This window comes from Caretta caretta, chromosome 15, assembly GCF_965140235.1.
Source record: "Caretta caretta isolate rCarCar2 chromosome 15, rCarCar1.hap1, whole genome shotgun sequence".
Taxonomy (NCBI): Eukaryota; Metazoa; Chordata; order Testudines; family Cheloniidae; genus Caretta; species Caretta caretta.
This window is the reverse complement of record NC_134220.1, coordinates 15,424,578-15,441,761: the sequence shown is the minus strand read 5'-3', so window position 1 is coordinate 15,441,761 and position 17,184 is coordinate 15,424,578. Positions and strand designations below refer to the sequence as shown.

At 42.9% G+C, this 17,184-nt stretch overlaps 1 protein-coding gene across 1 annotated transcript; it reads right to left on the bottom strand.

The window, feature by feature from the left end:
• Positions 1 to 3,996: 3,996 nt before the first annotated feature.
• On the bottom strand, positions 3,997 to 15,291 carry CCDC116 (coiled-coil domain containing 116). The gene is made up of 4 exons (XM_048821658.2): positions 15,232 to 15,291; positions 13,040 to 13,651; positions 9,130 to 9,960; positions 3,997 to 5,037 (listed from the first exon to the last, which is right to left on the bottom strand). Exons 1-4 carry the CDS (start codon positions 15,289 to 15,291, stop codon positions 3,997 to 3,999), a joined length of 2,544 nt encoding a protein of 847 aa, XP_048677615.1.
• Between the last annotated feature and the right edge of the window lie 1,893 nt (positions 15,292 to 17,184).

The window sequence follows — 17,184 nt, the reverse complement described above, 5'->3', positions numbered from 1 at the left end:
TTTTATCCACTGAAAATCCCTACCTTTCAAAAAATAAAACAACCTCTCCCCCCAAACTGGACAATTTTCAGTTTTCAGACAAAAAACCCAACACAAAACTAAAGAGGATTTTTTGAGGACAGCAAGCAGGTTCTGCTAAAATATTTGTTTAGTTGAAACCCCAATTTTCAGTTACAAAAATGTCAATGGAAAGTTTTTGACCAGCCCTAAATGATAAGGCGAAAAAGGGGCCCTCAAACGCCCTGGCAATGAGACTGGGTTATTAAATAACATGGCATCCTGGAAATAACGGTTCCAAGAAGTTCAGTGAGCCTCTCTGACACATAGCTCTCGTCGTTCACTATGCCACATTTAACAAAGGGCTGAAAAGAAAAGCCAAAATATCGTAATGGATTGGTTGGTATGCGTGTGTACCACTGCCCCTGTACTGGATAAAATCAGCTTCTCAACTATGTGGCATAGCCAACATATTGCTAACTGCTAATAATGACTTTCATTCAGCTCAAGTGATTGTGTGCCTGTGCTTTCGGAGCAGAAAGGTCACTTTTTTGTCCCAAGTGCTACTATGAAGTTATTGTAACATAAAGCAATTATTAAATTATAAAAACTATAACAGAAAGGTTGCCGTTTTAGCCATGGAAAATCAATCATATGTGTATAGAAAGTGACTGAGACAATGAATGGATCCTTTTTCCCTCCTAGTGCAGTTCTGCAGACTGAAGCAAATTTTCTTTCCTTACATGGTTCTGGATAGAAGAAGAATGAGTTTCTCATCACTTTATCTACAGGAGCACCTGGGTCAAGAGGTGACACTGAGGGAACTATTATGTGGGCTTTCTTAGGTATGCATCTGATAGTTGATACAGGGCCCGTACAACATACCATGTTCATTGTTGCATGGTGTGAGGATGCCAAGCTACTAATTTAATGCTCCTATGAAGGCAACATAATTTTCTTGGGACTGAGCAAAAAGTCTCCAACCCTCCAAGCCCCAAGGAGGTAAGTAGGAATGGAATTGGATGAGTGAAACAGCACAGAAGTGGAGCTCTGCTCGGAGTTATCCTGACCTGGATAGTTTGGGCAGCACATCACCGCTTTGCGCTAGTGAGAGAGTCATGAGATACTCAGGTTTCAGAGTGGCAGCCGTGTTAGTCTGTATTCGCAAAAAGAAAAGGAGGACTTGTGGCACCTTAGAGACTAACCAATTTATTTGAGCATAAGCTTTCGTGAGCTACAGCTCACTTCATTGGATGCATTCAGTGGAAAATACAGTGAGGAGATTTATATACACACAGAACATGAAAAAATGGGTGTTATCATACACACTGTAAGCAGAGTTTCAGAGTAACAGCCGTGTTAGTCTGTATTCGCAAAAAGAAAAGGAGTACTTGTGGCACCTTAGAGACTAACCAATTTATTTGAGCATGAGCTTTCGTGAGCTACAGCGTGAGAGTACTTGTACAGCGTAGCTCACGAAAGCTCATGCTCAAATAAATTGGTTAGTCTCTAAGGTGCCACAAGTCCTCCTTTTCTTTTTGTAAGGAGAGTGGTCACTTAAGATGAGCTATTACCAGCAGGAGAGTGGGGGGGGGGGTTCCCACGGGGAAAGAAAACCTTTTGTAGTGATAATCAAAGTGGGCCATTTCCAGCAGTTAACAAGAACGTCTGAGGAACAGTGGGGGGGGGGGAGGGGAATAAACGTGGGGAAACAGTTTTACTTTGTGTAATGACTCATCCACTCCCAGTCTCTATTCAAGCCTAAGTTAATTGTATCCAGTTTGCAAATTAATTCCAATTCAGCAGTCTCTCATTGGAGTCTGTTTTTGAAGTCTTTTTGTTGTAATATTGCGACTTTTAGGTCAGAGATCAAGTGACCAGAGAGATTGAAGTGTTCTCCAACTGGTTTATGAATGTGATCACTCTCCTTACAGTGTGTATGGTAACACCCGTTTTTTCATGTTCTGTGTGTATATAAATCTCCTCACTGTATTTTCCACTGAATGCATCCGATGAAGTGAGCTATAGCTCAGGAAAGCTTATGCTCAAATAAATTGGTTAGTCTCTAAGGTGCCACAAGTCCTCCTTTTCTTTATGAGATACTCAGCTGACTCAATTTTCCACCAGTGCTGAATCTGTCAAGCCCTTTGCTCCCCACATGAGGTAACTCATTCATTTGCTCACTCAAAGGTTTGTTATTTGGCTTGTTGATATTAACCTATTACATATGTAGGGAAGTGTCTCTGACTTTTGGTTCATGTGTGTTCAGATTGCCTGTATTAAATTAAGCTTCAGTCCTAAATCTCCCTCAACCACAACTGTACCCCCACTCCCCACACCATGTCCATTTCTGTTCATCAGAAAATCATTTTCTATTGCTTGGTGTTTGTGTCTGATCCAGAAGAATGCAAATGAATATGGTGCATTGTTTGACACTTGAATACCTTATTTCTGTTTCTTCTAAGAGGCTTTCCTCTTCTTCTAAGACAACAGCTCACTTTTGTTATTGTTTTTTAAACAGGGCAAAACAGATGTCTGTGGTTGCCGTTTTAGCCATGGAAAATCAATCATATGGGGCTTTAGCTGGCACCTGTTTGTCTTTCTGGGAGGTCACTAACTCCCAGTGCATTTAGTACAGTTTACATGGTGCTCCCTACAATGCTTTTCAGTTGTACTTTAGAAACATAATTGGGTTAGAACGGTTGCCAACAAAGAACCCCATTAGTGCCAAACAACTATGGCAATTAACAGCCACATTATTGCTTTAGGAGCGGTTGTTGTTTTTAGTAGGCTGCTGTGAGATGCAGGTAAACTGTCCCCTGAAATGATATGATGGGCTGGGGGATTGAGATATATGCTTCTTGGAGGGGAACATTATAATTTCTCTTTATGCATATGAAACAAAAAACTCAGTGAAACTGAACCAGTATAACAGACCAGACGAGAATTTAGCAAACAGCTAGAATGCCTTAGGCCCTTAGTCACTTAACGACACTTAAGGTTGTAGTCTTGATTTTTAGAGATACTGAGCACTCACAACTTCCTTTCCACTGTACTTGTGGGTACTGAGCACCCATGAAAATCAGGCCGTAATTGACTTTGCAGTAGAAATCAGTCATGGATTAGAAGTGCAGGACTGGGACCTATGAGATACAGGGGTGTATCTTGAGAGGAGTATTCTGGCACAAAGCACTGTATTTTATGAGAGGATTTCCCTTTCTATTTTAATGGTCGTTGTGAAACAAAGCTTTGAGCTTTCTGTTTAGTGTGCATGACAAAAGCACTAATTAACAATGAGGCTAACATGGCAGGCAGCTCTCAGGTTTGATCTACACAGCAAATTTTACCGATTTAGCTGGACTCGTGACACTTCATATACAAGTGCTTGGGTATGAAGAATGTGATAGGACTCTTGGGTTCTAGTCCTCAGATTGCTGCTAATCTGAGGCAAGACATTCAGAGCCTGATTCTGACTTTACTTAGGGCCTGATCCAAAGCCTGTTGAGGTCAGTGGGTGTAAATTAGGAGTCATTCCACTGAAAACAGAGAAATTACAGTGGGGATAAGGAAATTACCCCCCTAACTGTTCTGTGACTCACAACACCTATTTTTATTTGCCACCTTCTTTTCCCCCCACATTGATAAACTGGTTATAATGATGCTTCTCCAGATTGAGTAATTTTATTATCTCACTTCATTTAGCACAATGGGGCCCTGATCTCAGCTAGGGCTCTAACCACTGCAGTACTACAAATAATAAATAATAGTAATAATCATAATAGCAGTCAATCACCCAAGGAGAGCTAGATGTAGTGAAAAGAAACGGTAGATTGCAAAGAATTTTTGGAAATGTATAGCTCCCTGCCCCCAACAGACAAACTTTTTTGGAGTGAGGGCCGATAATAGGTATTCAGGTGTGTTAGCAATACATGTCAATAAATAGAAGAAATTTGACAATAAAATACAAATATATTTGTTTTATTTTAAACTGGTAGGGTTTCAAATTTTGGGGAGAACAGTTGATGATTTTCGGCTGCTGTCCCCTGTGATGCTAGTCCTTTGAGAAAATGAGGATTGCCTTAGAGATTCTACAGAATTCTGGCCTTCAGTGTCCAGTAAAATAGTCGATGATTTTCTGTTGCTCCCCTCCATGATGCTAGTCCTTCGAGAAGATGAGGCTTGCCGTAGAGGTTCTACAGAATTCTGGCCTTCAGTGTCCAGTAAAACAGTTGACGATTTTCGGCTGCTGTCCCTGGTGATGCTAGTCCTTCTAGAAGATGAGGCTTCCCATAGAGGTTCTACAGAGTTCTGGAGTTCAGTGTCTGGTAAAAGTGTTGGTGATTTTCTGTTGCTCTCACTGGTGATGCTAGTCCTTCGAGATGACAAGGATTGCCTAGAAGATTCTATAGAATTCTGGCCCTCAGTGTCCAGTAAAACAGCAGATAATTTTCTCTGGCTATCAATGGGAATGATAGACTTTCTAGAAAATGACATTTGTCTTAAGGCTTCAACAGAATCCAGACCTTGCAAATCCTCTCCACTCTGTGGTATATCATCAGAGAATTTTAGAGGAACTATTTCAGTTATTTCTGGCAGAGCAGAGATGTTTTGTTCATTGGGCTTCTCAATTATTTTTACCTTGCCAGTGATTACTTTTGGTTTGGAATGAGCGTTTTTTTTGTCACAGCTCTTTGAACGAAGCTTTTGGGGTTTAGTGGGTCTTTTTGCATGTACTTGCTGATATACCTCAGCCCAATCAATCTGTGATGATAGCCTTATGCCGCTGCCCTTTAATTTTTTAAAGCCAAACATTATCTCAAGGAGTACCTTTGTTACAGGAACTGAAATAAATCCAAGTTTCTCTGACAGTGACTTTTCGTAGTTATACTTGTACAATACATGTTTGGCTGCATTTTCAACAAGAAAGTCAACAATCTCCTCTTGTCTTCTGGAAAGCTTGCCTTTCAAGTGTCCACCTGATTGATCTTTATTAAAAATCTGGCTGTGAAACTGATGTCTTGAAAGAAAATGACCAGTAGACTATCCAAAATTTCAGTGGGCAAAACAGGAAAAAAGGTTATTCATTAAAAAGTCTATTTAATACCAACATTTTAAATGTAAAATTTAGTAAGTTACCAGTGTTTTAAAGCTATGGGTCCCAACTCTGCAACCACTCACTAGGATATCTCCAAGGATTTCCATGGAGCTATTCTTGATCTATACCCATTTGAGAGCAGAATCAAGCCCTTTGGGCCAAGTTCCACTCTCTGTTAGGTGTAAATTGAAATCAGTAGAGTTATCCTGGATTTACACCAGCCTGACTGCAAATAGCATTTGTTCTGTCAGCTGTGCATGTTTTGCAGCAGATCCAATGTGAAGGGAATCATCCAAATGTCGGTTTTGATTGCTGTTTTTATCTGATTTCCTTTTCGTTATTTGAAGGTGGGGGAATGCAATATTTTGGACCAGATTTTTAAAGGTATTTAGGCCCCTAAAGATGCAGATGGACACCTAGTGAGATTTTCACAAGTGCCGAGGCACCTACCTCCTGCTGATTTCAATGGGAGTGAGGGCACCTTTAAAAATCTGGCTCGTTGTGATCTGCATGAATGTGATATGCTACATATCTTCTTAGGGCACTTTCCTTCACATATTTACATTAGAAAATGACTAAGAATTTGTTTTCAGACATTGTCATTTCATCTGCAGTTGTGAAGTAGTTTTATTGCGATGAGCCTGTCACTTGGATTCCAGATGAAACCATTACTCCTACCATTTAGTCAAAGTGTTCATATGTTTGGTCCCATTGTTTTACTGTTTGTTAGGGATTACCCTCCTTCTGCCTTCCCCCTCCCAATCTCTTTTGACTTTACAAACCCTTTTATATTTTCTAATTCTTGTAAGAATGTGGCATAAAAGCTGTTTGTGGTAGGGACAGACAAACTTATTTGACCTAATTTCAAAAATCATGGACTCCAAGTTCAGCTCAGATGCAAATGTTAATGGGTTTGCATTGTATGTAGGAGAGACTATGAGGAAGAGGAGGGGAATGGAGTAAAATCAGCTGTAAATGAACATTAATTAAATTAAAATATAGACAGGTTTGGACATTCTGACTTAACGGTGGTGTATGAATACTAATTCTAAATCATAGCCAAATCTTGGTCCAGTTGAACTCTAGTGCAGTGGTTCCCAAATTCTATTGGTATATGTACACTTCCTTAAAAACATTGATGTTTGAAGTACCTACCACATGTAAATGTCTCCTTTTTTTGCACTTATATTGAAGCCTTAATAGGCTTAATATCGGTATTTATGGATTCATAGTAAAATAAGTTTTGAATTTAGCTGGTGGAGATCTGTCTGGGGCAAATTAGAAGAGAAGAGAGTTTGCCTGAGGGAGTCTGGGTGGAAGAGTTAGAGGCCATGAGATTTAAAGCAGGTAGGGAATTTTCTGACAAAACCATTATTCATAAGAAAATGCCAGTTTGTCAAAATTGAAACTTTTCATGGGAGTATACCAGTTTCAACAAAACTTGCTGGGAAAGATTTAGCAAATCCAGGATAGAATTTCTGGTCAAAACCAGAGAGAGAGCAAGACCAACCCCATGATAACCTGGTGGCAGGGGCACTCACTTGACATGTAGAAGGCCCAAGTTCAAGTCCCTGCTCTACTGTGTATTTGATTTATACCATGTTGAACAATTCCACCTGAAGATATTGAGAAAGACCCACTCCCTGAATAGTCTGTGGCCAGGGGACTCACCTTGCGTGTGGAAGATACAGGTATAAATCCCTGGTCTGGCTGATTCAGACCAGGTACTTGAACCTGGCTGATTCAGACCAGCCTACATCATAGGTGAATGCCCTGTTCACAGGCTATTGTCTAATCTGAGGGAAGGTAGGGGTTTCTCACTTTGTTGTTGTGGGACAGTTTTAAGTGAAGTATCAGAGGGGTAGCCGTGTTAGTCTGGATCTGTAAAAGCGGCAAAGAGTCCTGTGGCATCTTATAGACTAACAGACGTATTGGAGCATAGGCTTCCGTGGTGAATACCCACTTCGTCAAATGCATGTTCGATAAAGTGGGTATTCACCCATGGAAGCTTATGCTCCAATACGTCTGTTAGTTTTAAGTGAGTGTCTTTGTGTGAGACAGAAAGAGAGAATTTGAAAGATCTCAGTTTTGTCCTGAGGTGGAATAGGAAATTTTTTGAAACCACGAAAAATGTCATGAGATATGAATACCATTTCTTGGCTAGCTCTAATGAGGTTAGACTTATGTTAGTGGTTCCAGCAGGGGAGCTCTGGTGCTGTGTGTGTGCGCAGTCCCTGGATTCTGTCTGGATTGTCTTTCCTACATGTCTCCTCCTCCTGTCCTCACAATTCTTTCCTCTTGGTTAAGGGATTCCATAGCCCTCCTCCATGGGGTTGTGCTGTGATTCAAGCAGGTTTCCTAATCCCACCCGTATCCAGGTTCGAGCCCTATTCCATGAAGCCTCTCTTGGTCTCATTCATTTCTTCCCTTTGGGGCCCCCACAGTCCTCCTCTGTGAGGCTGTGGTGTGATTAAGGCAGGCTTCCCTAGCCTGCCAGTCTCCCTTCTGTTTCTAGGTCCCATCCCAGGGAATCTGTCTTCTGACTTGATGCTCCTGTGTAAAGCTCCTCTCCAAGTGGCCTGCCCTCTGTCTCCTCCTGGGAGTCATCTAACATCTAGGTTTTATCATGTTAAGGTGATAGCTACATGATTAAGGTGGGGGGGAGGGATAGCTCAGTGGTTTGAGCATTGGCCTGCTAAACCCAGGGTTGTGAGTTCAATCCTTGAGGGGGCCATTTAGGGATCTGGGGCAAAAATTGGGGATTGGTCCTGCTTTGAGCAGGGGGTTGGACTAGATGACCTCCTGAGGTCCCTTCCAACCCTGATATTCTATGATTAACACCTGGTTCTATTCCCCAGCTAGTCTGCTGCTCCCTTAAAAACCTTTTTCCTTAAAGGGGTCATGTGATTGAATAAAGGTTGTCTGGCCTGAGCCTCACCACTTTTTAGGGGGGACAGACCACACTGTTACAGTGTACCACTTCCAACAAGACCACCTACCACAGTTTGGGAATCCCTGATATAGAGTAAAACTCCAGTTGACTTCATTGGGACTAAGATTTAGCCTTAAATGCATATTTAGGCCCTGATCCTGCAAGATACTCCACCCAGGTGGACCCTGCACCTATACCGAGTCCCACCAAAGTCACCACAAAGACTCAGGAGTCTTCCCACATGCATTTCCTTGCAGAATCAGGGCCCTAGTTTAACATTTTCATACTGGAAAATTAGCCATTGAATATTAAACCCTATGTGACAGTAAAAGTCGCCACAATCACCACCAGAGGCCAACTCCTCCCTTCATTTACACTGATGCAGCCTCTCGCCCTTCCCCTGGACCAGGTTCTGATCTCATTTACCAAAGTCCCTGATCCAGAATGGGAATTAGAAACTCACTCTCCCACATCCCAAGTGAGTGCTCTGAGCATTGGGTTATAAGGTTAAAGGGGTGGAGGCCACCACTAACACCATTTCCTCAATTTTGTGAATGGCTCCAAAGTCCGCTTGAGAATCCAGTCCTTTCTTTCCAAATTTCCCTTGCTTTTATTAAAAAAAAAAAAAAAAGCCTGAAATCTGAACCAAATGTTTAGTTTGGGGTTGAGTTTTGTTCAATTCCAAATTAAAATGTTTTCGACTTTTTGATTTGCTGAAAATTCCAACAAGTTTTGGTTTTGGGTTGACACCAAATAATGTTTTTTTCAATTTTTCAGAACTGCCAGCAAACTGAAAAAAAATCAGTTTTTCACACAGCTCTGCTCCTGCGTGTCTGAAGTACAAGGGCTGCATAGTGACCACTGTGAGCTCTCCTAAATTGAACACAGTCCTATAACGACTGACTCTGTGTTTTGAGTCCATGCTGTTCAAGTGGGCATGAAATTAGGCAAAATGAGTTAATTCATCCCTGATTCTTAAATCGACCTCATACACTATGAAGTAGGTAGAAATAGCACCAAGCACGATGGAATGATAACAATACTCAAGTATTCCACAGATATATGATTATAAATAATTCTGGTTGAGCTAAAAAAGCAAAGGTACCTGGGAAAATGGAAGTTCGTCTTCTACCATTGCTGGTTTCTTTGGTTTAGGCTTAGGAAGTGGGGGTGGCACATATTTTGGTTTGGGTGGAGGTTTCTCAGCTGGTGGCCTAGGCTTGGATTTAGGGAGTGGGGGAGGTACATATTTTGACTTGGGTGGAGGTGCCTCATCTGCTGCCCTAGGCTTGGATTTAGGGAGTGGGGGTGGCACATATTTTGGTTTGGATGGAGGTTTCTCGGGTGGTGATTTTGGCTTGGACTTATGAAGTGACTGTGGTCCATGTTTTGATTTTTGTGTAGATTCTTTTAATGTCTTCTCTCTTGTCTTAGGTTCCTTTCCCTCCTCTGCATTTTCTGAAGCTGTTTGAGTCGACTCATCTATATTTCCAGGCGAAGAACTTTTTTCATAGAGGTTTGTTACATTCAAATCATCACCAGTAATGCCAGAGTCATCGGCCATGTTAAATAAAGGGGATCCATCTTTCTTTGTTGCATTCAATATTTCTAGAATGGCTTGATTTACAATATCTTGAAGAGCAGAGACTAATTTATTTTCTTCTAAGAAATCAAGCGTTTCAAATGGCTGCTGACCAGGATAGTCAGTATCAGATGGAGTGGGTTGTTTCAGGACATTTGTGATTTCTTTTTCAATGTGTTTAATATCAAAAGATGAGTCTTTTTCAGACTGAGACTTATCTTTCTTCTTAATCTTAGAGAAAAAATCTGATGTGGCTCTTTGTTTATGGAGGCCAACAGAAGAGTCTGCCAGTTGTGCCCAAATGTGAAAGTGTTCTTGACGGAAATAATAATCAGATGCTTTTTCTGTAACACTCTGTAACAGAACAAAAAGAAGGTGAAGATCTGAAAAGAGTAAATAATGTAATGGATAAAAGCAAAAGGAAGCATTAGGACATTGTAGCAAAGGAAGGAAAAGCGGTAAGTTTTCAATAGACAAATCCCATTTCGGATTTGAGAGCTGTGTCCTTGAATCTAAACCCTGTGAAATTCAGCAAAGACTGGAGTTTAATCCTTGTATCTGAACCTGTCCTTTTCAAATATTGGTTCTGGGATGGATCAAAAACCAGAGAGACCTATTTTCTGTTTGAATGCAACACAACTCTTCTGAGAACATTCCCATGAACTGGCTGCATGTAGGGGTGGAATTGTTCTTCTGAGAACAGCTGCTCTCATGAGACTTCCAGCACTTAGGTTTAAAATTGCAAGATTGCAGTACAATAAAATCCAAGCCTGTACTGCAGCTTTCATTCGGCCTCATGCTCTGTTGCCACCTTTTGCAATTTTATCACAAAACTTGCAATATTTGGTATTATGCTTGAAGCCCCAGCTTCTGGAGTCATGTGAATACAGGAGAAGCTGAGATTTCATATTTTTAAATAAGTAATTTTGTAGCATGATGATTGTAGAAAAAAAGCCTGAAAATGTGACCCAAGTGCACTCTAGAGAAACCAGAAGGCAAATAAAAAGAATCCCAAATTAATTATATGTGATTTTTAGGTACATGATTCATGGTTTCTGAACTGTTGGGCTAGCAATGCTGCCCACACCTGAACCTTTAGAGTAAATCAGATCCAGACCCAAACACCACTTTCTTGGCCCATTTCCAATTTATGTCCCCATTTTCTAGTTTATAGCACCAGTTAGTTTCATTGGGACTACTCAAAGTGCATACTGTGGTGAAGGGAAAAGCAGTGGAACAACCATCCAGGGGAACTCTGCAGTTCCACAACAGGTTTGAGCAAAGGAAGGGTCCCCAAGCCAGCTCAGGAGATGAGCGGCAGCCCACATCTGTAGTGCAGACGACAGTCCCTTCCATGACTGTGCAGCACAGGCCAGGCCGAGGGAGCCTTCTGTGGTGCAATAGGCAGTACACAATGTGCTTAGTGAGGCTGGGAGCTGGAAAGCAAAGTGGATAAGATTGCCCAACGTTTTCTGTTATAAGATCCTGTTTTCAGTGGTTTATAATTTTGCCAGACTTTCACCATTCAGGCTGAAATTTTCCATGGTTGGTGTCTGCCTCAGGATGAGTTGTTTTTAGAAGATTTCAACAAAAAAGATTCAGCCGTTTCTTAGAATGAGATAAGGAAAAAACGTGCTGTTTTGCCCATATTAGAAAATTAATACAGCTGTTTCATTGACAAGTTATAGCACCTTCATGCTTTGGAGAAGGAACTTGAAGTTTGGCCAGGGAAGGGGGACTTTGGTGTCAGGGACGTGCTTTTTGCCATCTCTGTGAAAATACACCCAAATTTGGCCAAGTTATGAGCCTCTGAAAATCCCACTTTGAATAAGTGAAGCAGAGACTTGTTAAGAGTCTGGCAGCTAAATTTTGCAAACAATCCATTTGCACAGGGATGCAGGAGCTGAGCAGGACTCTCCTGGCAGTTGCTCCTCGGGGGAGCCAGGGGCTGCTGTAATGCTGGGCATAGGAACTGAGAGCAGGGAGACTCTCTCTCTTGTGGTCTCAGTGGTCCCCCTGCTGTCACCCAGGCAGCAAGGAGAAGGAGGAGGAAATAGCCTGACTGGAATACAGAGGGGTGAGGAGCCAGGCCTGGGATAGTGATGGGGGGCACTGTGTTGAGGATCTGAGGGAGAGTGGGCTGGGACTGAGAGATGGCACTGTGGCATGGAGAAGGAAGACAAGCATGAAGAGTCAAGGATGTGTGTGGGAGGAACTGGGAGAAGAAGGGGCTGCAGGGACTAGGGTCAAAAGTGGTCAGGTTTTGGTGGGACAGGGGCAGATGGGTCTGAGGTGACTAGAATACACTCCCCTCAACACCTGGAACAGAACCCAGAATTCATCCACTCCAAACAGCTCCACCCCTTCAGCAACGACAGTAAAATATTTCTAAAGTTTCTATCACAATTCTATACCTTCATTTGTTAGATCTCTAGTCTGCAATTATTTTTGGTAGTTCCTTTGGTGGTTTCCCTGTATCTTCAATGCACAGCTTTGGTGCAGAGAATTCATGTCTCTTTTAATAGCTGGATTCTTCTACATTGTGTTTAATTCTAGAGATGGCTATGCCATTCTTAACTCACCATATTGTGCCTAGATAATGCAATGCCCTTCAGACACGGGGACACATACTCCCTGAATTCCTTTGTGGTAGACTAACATGAAGCCCAAAGGAGGAAGTTCAGGATGAAATTTTAGCTGGAACTTGGAATTGCTTGGCTTTTATGGCAAGTATTCACAACTGCATGTGTACACAAAAACATGTGTGCATTTGCCCCCATAATTTTTGTGTGCAGTGAGTGCAGTTGCATGTGTGTTCACGGCACTGGTGCATGCAAAAGGCAAATTAGATACCCAGAAAGTTATGCATACATATGGATTAGGCATGTGATAGATTATGGGTCAAATCCAGTGCAGTGCTGCATGAGTAACCTAGCTTGGGGGTGGCGGAACAGGGCATAAGAAACCTCTTACCTCCTACCTCTACAAAGCAGCTAGCATGCTGCAGAGCACTAGGGTGGGGGAGTTTGCCTGCACGGGCAACCGCAGCACAGGCCTCCTGGGACATGATCTGGTGACTAGGTGGCATGGCCAAGTCCCCAGCTGGTGAGTGTGCATGCTCTTTGGCATGTGCTACCCCAGGTGTGTATGAAAAGGAGGAAAAGTATGTGCTTGGAAGCTGCCTGCCCTGAGCCATTTCGTCACACTCTTGCAGAATGGCTCGTGCTCTGAGTAAATAGCAGGCACAGAACCCTATCTCTTCCCCTGCCACTGAGGCACCTCCTGGTAAGGGCAGAATTTTGCTGCTTGTGTATGTCTGTGATAGTCTATAAAAGCAGTGTCAAATAAAAATTGGGAGTACTTTCTTTCCTACTTTAATCTTTCAGGAAAGAGCCCTAGTGCCCAGAGAATTAGAAGAGAGGAGTAGAAATACCTTTGTGTGGAATATCCCAGCCACTTCCTCCGTCCCCCTCCTTGTCTCTTTCTTTGTGGCTTGAGCTACAAATTTATCCAGCATGCACTGATTCTGGAGTTTGGTTTCACTGCCCAGCTTATGCCCGGCTTTGCTTTTGAAACATTCTTTACAGTCTTCCTCTGAGCTGGATGTGGAGGGATAATGACTTGAGCTGAAACAATCACACTGCTTTCGACAGGAGATAGTCCAAGACTCACTTTCTGGACTAGAACTGACATCCTCTTTGAAATCAAGTAAACCCCCTTCATCCTCCACTATTACTTCCCTTATTTTCTGGATTGCCTCTTCCATGGTTTGCTGGAGGCTGTCCAAGGCATCCATGTCCATCAAGAAGTCCACAAAGTTGGAGAAATCCTGTGCAGCCCCCTGGATATTAGAGAAGGGATCATCCTGCTTCCCTTTTTTCTCCAGTTTATTGTCACTCTCAAATGCGCTAAAAGCCATAACATCTGGTGATACGGTTGGATTCTGGCATCCACAGGGAGAAGCCGGTCTCAGCAGGGCTTTCCAGTCATATGTTTTTCTCACTTGGGTGACAGTTGGCTTGTTTGATGATTTGTCTGTCTGTAACTAAGCAAAGCAGGGAGTGTCATTAATGAGGAGACTGGAAAGATCTGAAGCCCCATTGCCTGAGACTGTGAAAAACGAGATTGGCTTTTGCAGTCTTAACTGTGAAGTCACTATTGTAACTCAATAGTAAAGCCCGAGAAATTACACTAATTATGGAATAAGCCTGCATGTGCAGGAGGAAGGACTAGATTAGTTAGTAAGTCTTTGATTAATAAGAGAATAATCATTTAAGAATACTTTGCACTTTTCTGGTGCTTTCCATCTGTGATCTCTAGATTTTACAAGTATTAGTGAATGTAATCTCACAATAGCCCATGAAAGAGGAATGTTTTATCACCCCGATTTTACAAATGAGGAAACTGAGGCACAGAGTGGTTAAGTGACTTAGCTCATACAGTGAGTCAGTAGCAGAGCTGGGACCAGAGAACTCAGATTGCCTGTCGTGTGCTTGACACTTTGCTTTGCCAGCTCTAACTTTTGTGATTCTAATATTCACTTTGCAAGGAAAGAAGGTTAAATGTTATTTCTGGTGAACAACTGTGAATGTGACCCTGAAACTGGTTGCAGGTATGGAAAGGCCAAGTGTCGAAACTGATGCATTAATGGGGTTTGTTGAAAGTTTATATAAGTCCAGAAGAGGAAACCATCTCACTCATCTGAGGAAGCATTAATATAGACATTCTGATGAGCTGTAATAAGCAGCCTGTTCTTTACAAAAGCTACTTGTTGTCTCTCTCCTCCCACACTGCTCCCCTGTCCAAAACATATGTTTTACCTACAGCAAGCAGAACAGAAATATCATGGGCAAAATATAGGCCTGATTCTCCTCCCTTTTTCACACCACTTCACTGGAGTTACAATTGATCTACACCAGTCTCAGTGAGTTGAGAACCAGGCCCAAAGGACAAGTCAGGCTGTCTCTGGTGTGTGCAGGGTGGCAGGGGGAGGGAGCAAGGAGCATGTATGTGGTACTGGTGTGAAGTGTGAAGATGGGGTCCGCTGGGAGGTACTGAGGTACGTCTGGATGGTGTGTGAGAGGGCGGGGGCATCAGCGGTGTGTTTTTGAGGATAAGGTGTGCAAGGGTGGGCAGTGCAAGTGGTGGTGGGGATTGATGTGGGTGAGTGTGTAAACTGGCAGGAAAGGATGACGTGCACATGTGGGGTGGTGAGAATGTTGTGTATGTGAGTGTGTTGGGGTGTGGCAGGGTGCATGCGTGGGGGGGGTGGCTGGTGAGGTGTATGGGGAGCAGGGGGTGTGTATGAAGGATACTTGGGAGTATTATGGCGGTGGGGGGACAAAGATGAAATCTGTGGGGTGGGAATGGATGTACAGGGTAGATGGGAGGGACCAGAAATCTTTCCCGTGGGATTGGAAATAAAAGGTTATTGGGGTGACTACAGGTAGGCAAATGGTGCAGGCCCAGGAGGCCCAGAGTCACTGCTGTCTGCAGTGTTATTAGTTTAAATAATGAAATTCTGATTCCAGTGTGCCCCCACAACCCCCATTGTGTAGACAGATGGCAGGATGTGTCCCTAGAAATGCAAGCTAAGGGGATGTTTTCTCTTTCTCTGATTCTTACCTGGGCTCCTTGAAGATCTTCATCATCTGCCAGATAGCCTGAGTAGTAGCGGCCCACCATGGTGCTGAAAGGACAGCGACTCTCCGTCCTCTCCTGCCTGCAGCTCCCTCTTCTTCTTCCTCCTCCTGCTGCAGCTGCACAAGGCTCTGGAAAGAGTTTTCCACACAGAAGGGCTCTCGAGGGATGAGAGAGACACAGCACTGGTGAAATCCTGACCCTATTTAAGTCAGTTTGCTATTGTCTGCAGTGGGGCCAGGATTTCACACCATCTGTCAAATACCCCCTGCCATCTCCCTCTGCACACTCATCCCACCCAAAAGCCTTAGAAGTACCTCAGGAGAAAGTCTAAAAGAAAATCCAAGCACATTTCTAGATCAGATGAATTTGTCACAAGGGCAATAAAACAGTGTCAGAATAATTGGAGCCATTCTGGATTTACCCCAGTGTAACTGAGAGCAGAATTTAGCCCCTTATAGCATATTAAAAACATCAAAATGCCATCAAATGTCTAATTTTTCTAGGGCATTTCTTACCAGAAGATAACCAGATAAGAACATAAGAATGGCCATACTGGATCAGACCAAAGGTCCATCTAGCCCAGTATCCTGTCTTCTGACAGTGGCCTTTGCCAGGTACTTCCGAGGGAATGAACAGAACAGATAATCATCAAGAGATCCATCTCTTGTTGCCCATTCCCAGCTTCTGGCAAACAGCCTTCCAACTGTGTTTAATACTTACAGCTACTTTAATAAAGGCTGAACTATCCGGACAATTAGAGAGTGTGGAATCCAGGACTTTGGTTTCTTATGATTTCTTCCAATGCCATAAGATCTGAATATGGAAAGTGCCTAATTTTGAAGTCAGCAGAGTTTCAGTGAACGAGACCTTGCAACCATGAGGGAAAAACCTGACTTGAAAGGTTCAGATGGAAGCCAGAGAGTTAAGCACATCACAGCCCCACCCTCTCTTCCAAGCAGTCTTCCCCAGTGATTGTTATGCAGGAGATTCTATTTGTTTGTGCAAAAGATTCCATGCATTTGCATGGAGGATTCCATTCATTTACATAGCATGACCTAGCTGGTGAAAAAGCAGTTCAAAGCTCTCATTTCACTGATCCTAACAATCATCTCTCTTTAATACTCTCCAGAAATCATAAAGAATATTCTGCATAAAATGAAAGGATGCACAGTTGTGCATTAAAAGTTTGTAAATATGCCCAAAGATAAAAGATATAGGGCCTAACCCTTTTCCAGTTGAAATTAGAGGGCCCCCACCATGTGAGACGAGGAAGTGAACCTGAGGAAAGTGGATGGCTCAGGGAACATGGAGCCTTTCACCTCTCAGATGCTGTTTCAAATTAGGTTTGATTTGTTAGGGACCAAAAGTCATTACCAGATAATGACCCACACAAGGACTTGAAGACATGTTTGTTATGGAGGCCTATGTGAAAGGACTTCATGGTTGCAAGCCAGTTCCTTGGAGACAACTGCCTTTATCACAAAACAGTGTGTGACAACTGGCCTCCTTTTGAGCAGTCCCACCAAAGAGAAAGGATTGGGTGGGCATAGGAAATGAATTGGTGGCCTCTAATTACCATGCCACAATTCAACCATGAGCTGTTCCAGATTGTGACTTCCCTCTGTTGTGACAATTCTAGAAAAGGAGGAGAGAGAGAGAGAGAGAGAAACAAGGAAGAGGGGGAAGAGAAATGGAGAAGGAGAGGAACAGGGGGGAACTGCCTCTGATGTCACAATCCTATCACAAGATAGGATATTCCCAGCGTGGAAGCAGAGGGAGAGGGAAGAGAAAAGTCGTGGAAAGGAAGGGGCCAGGTGAAGGCTGAAAAGAAGATCAAGATGGGAGATGGCGGGGGGATCAGAAGAGAGGAGAGAAGGAAGAAGTCAGGGTTGTGACCTACCCCTGATGTAAGTACCCTCCCAGCCAAAGAAAGTG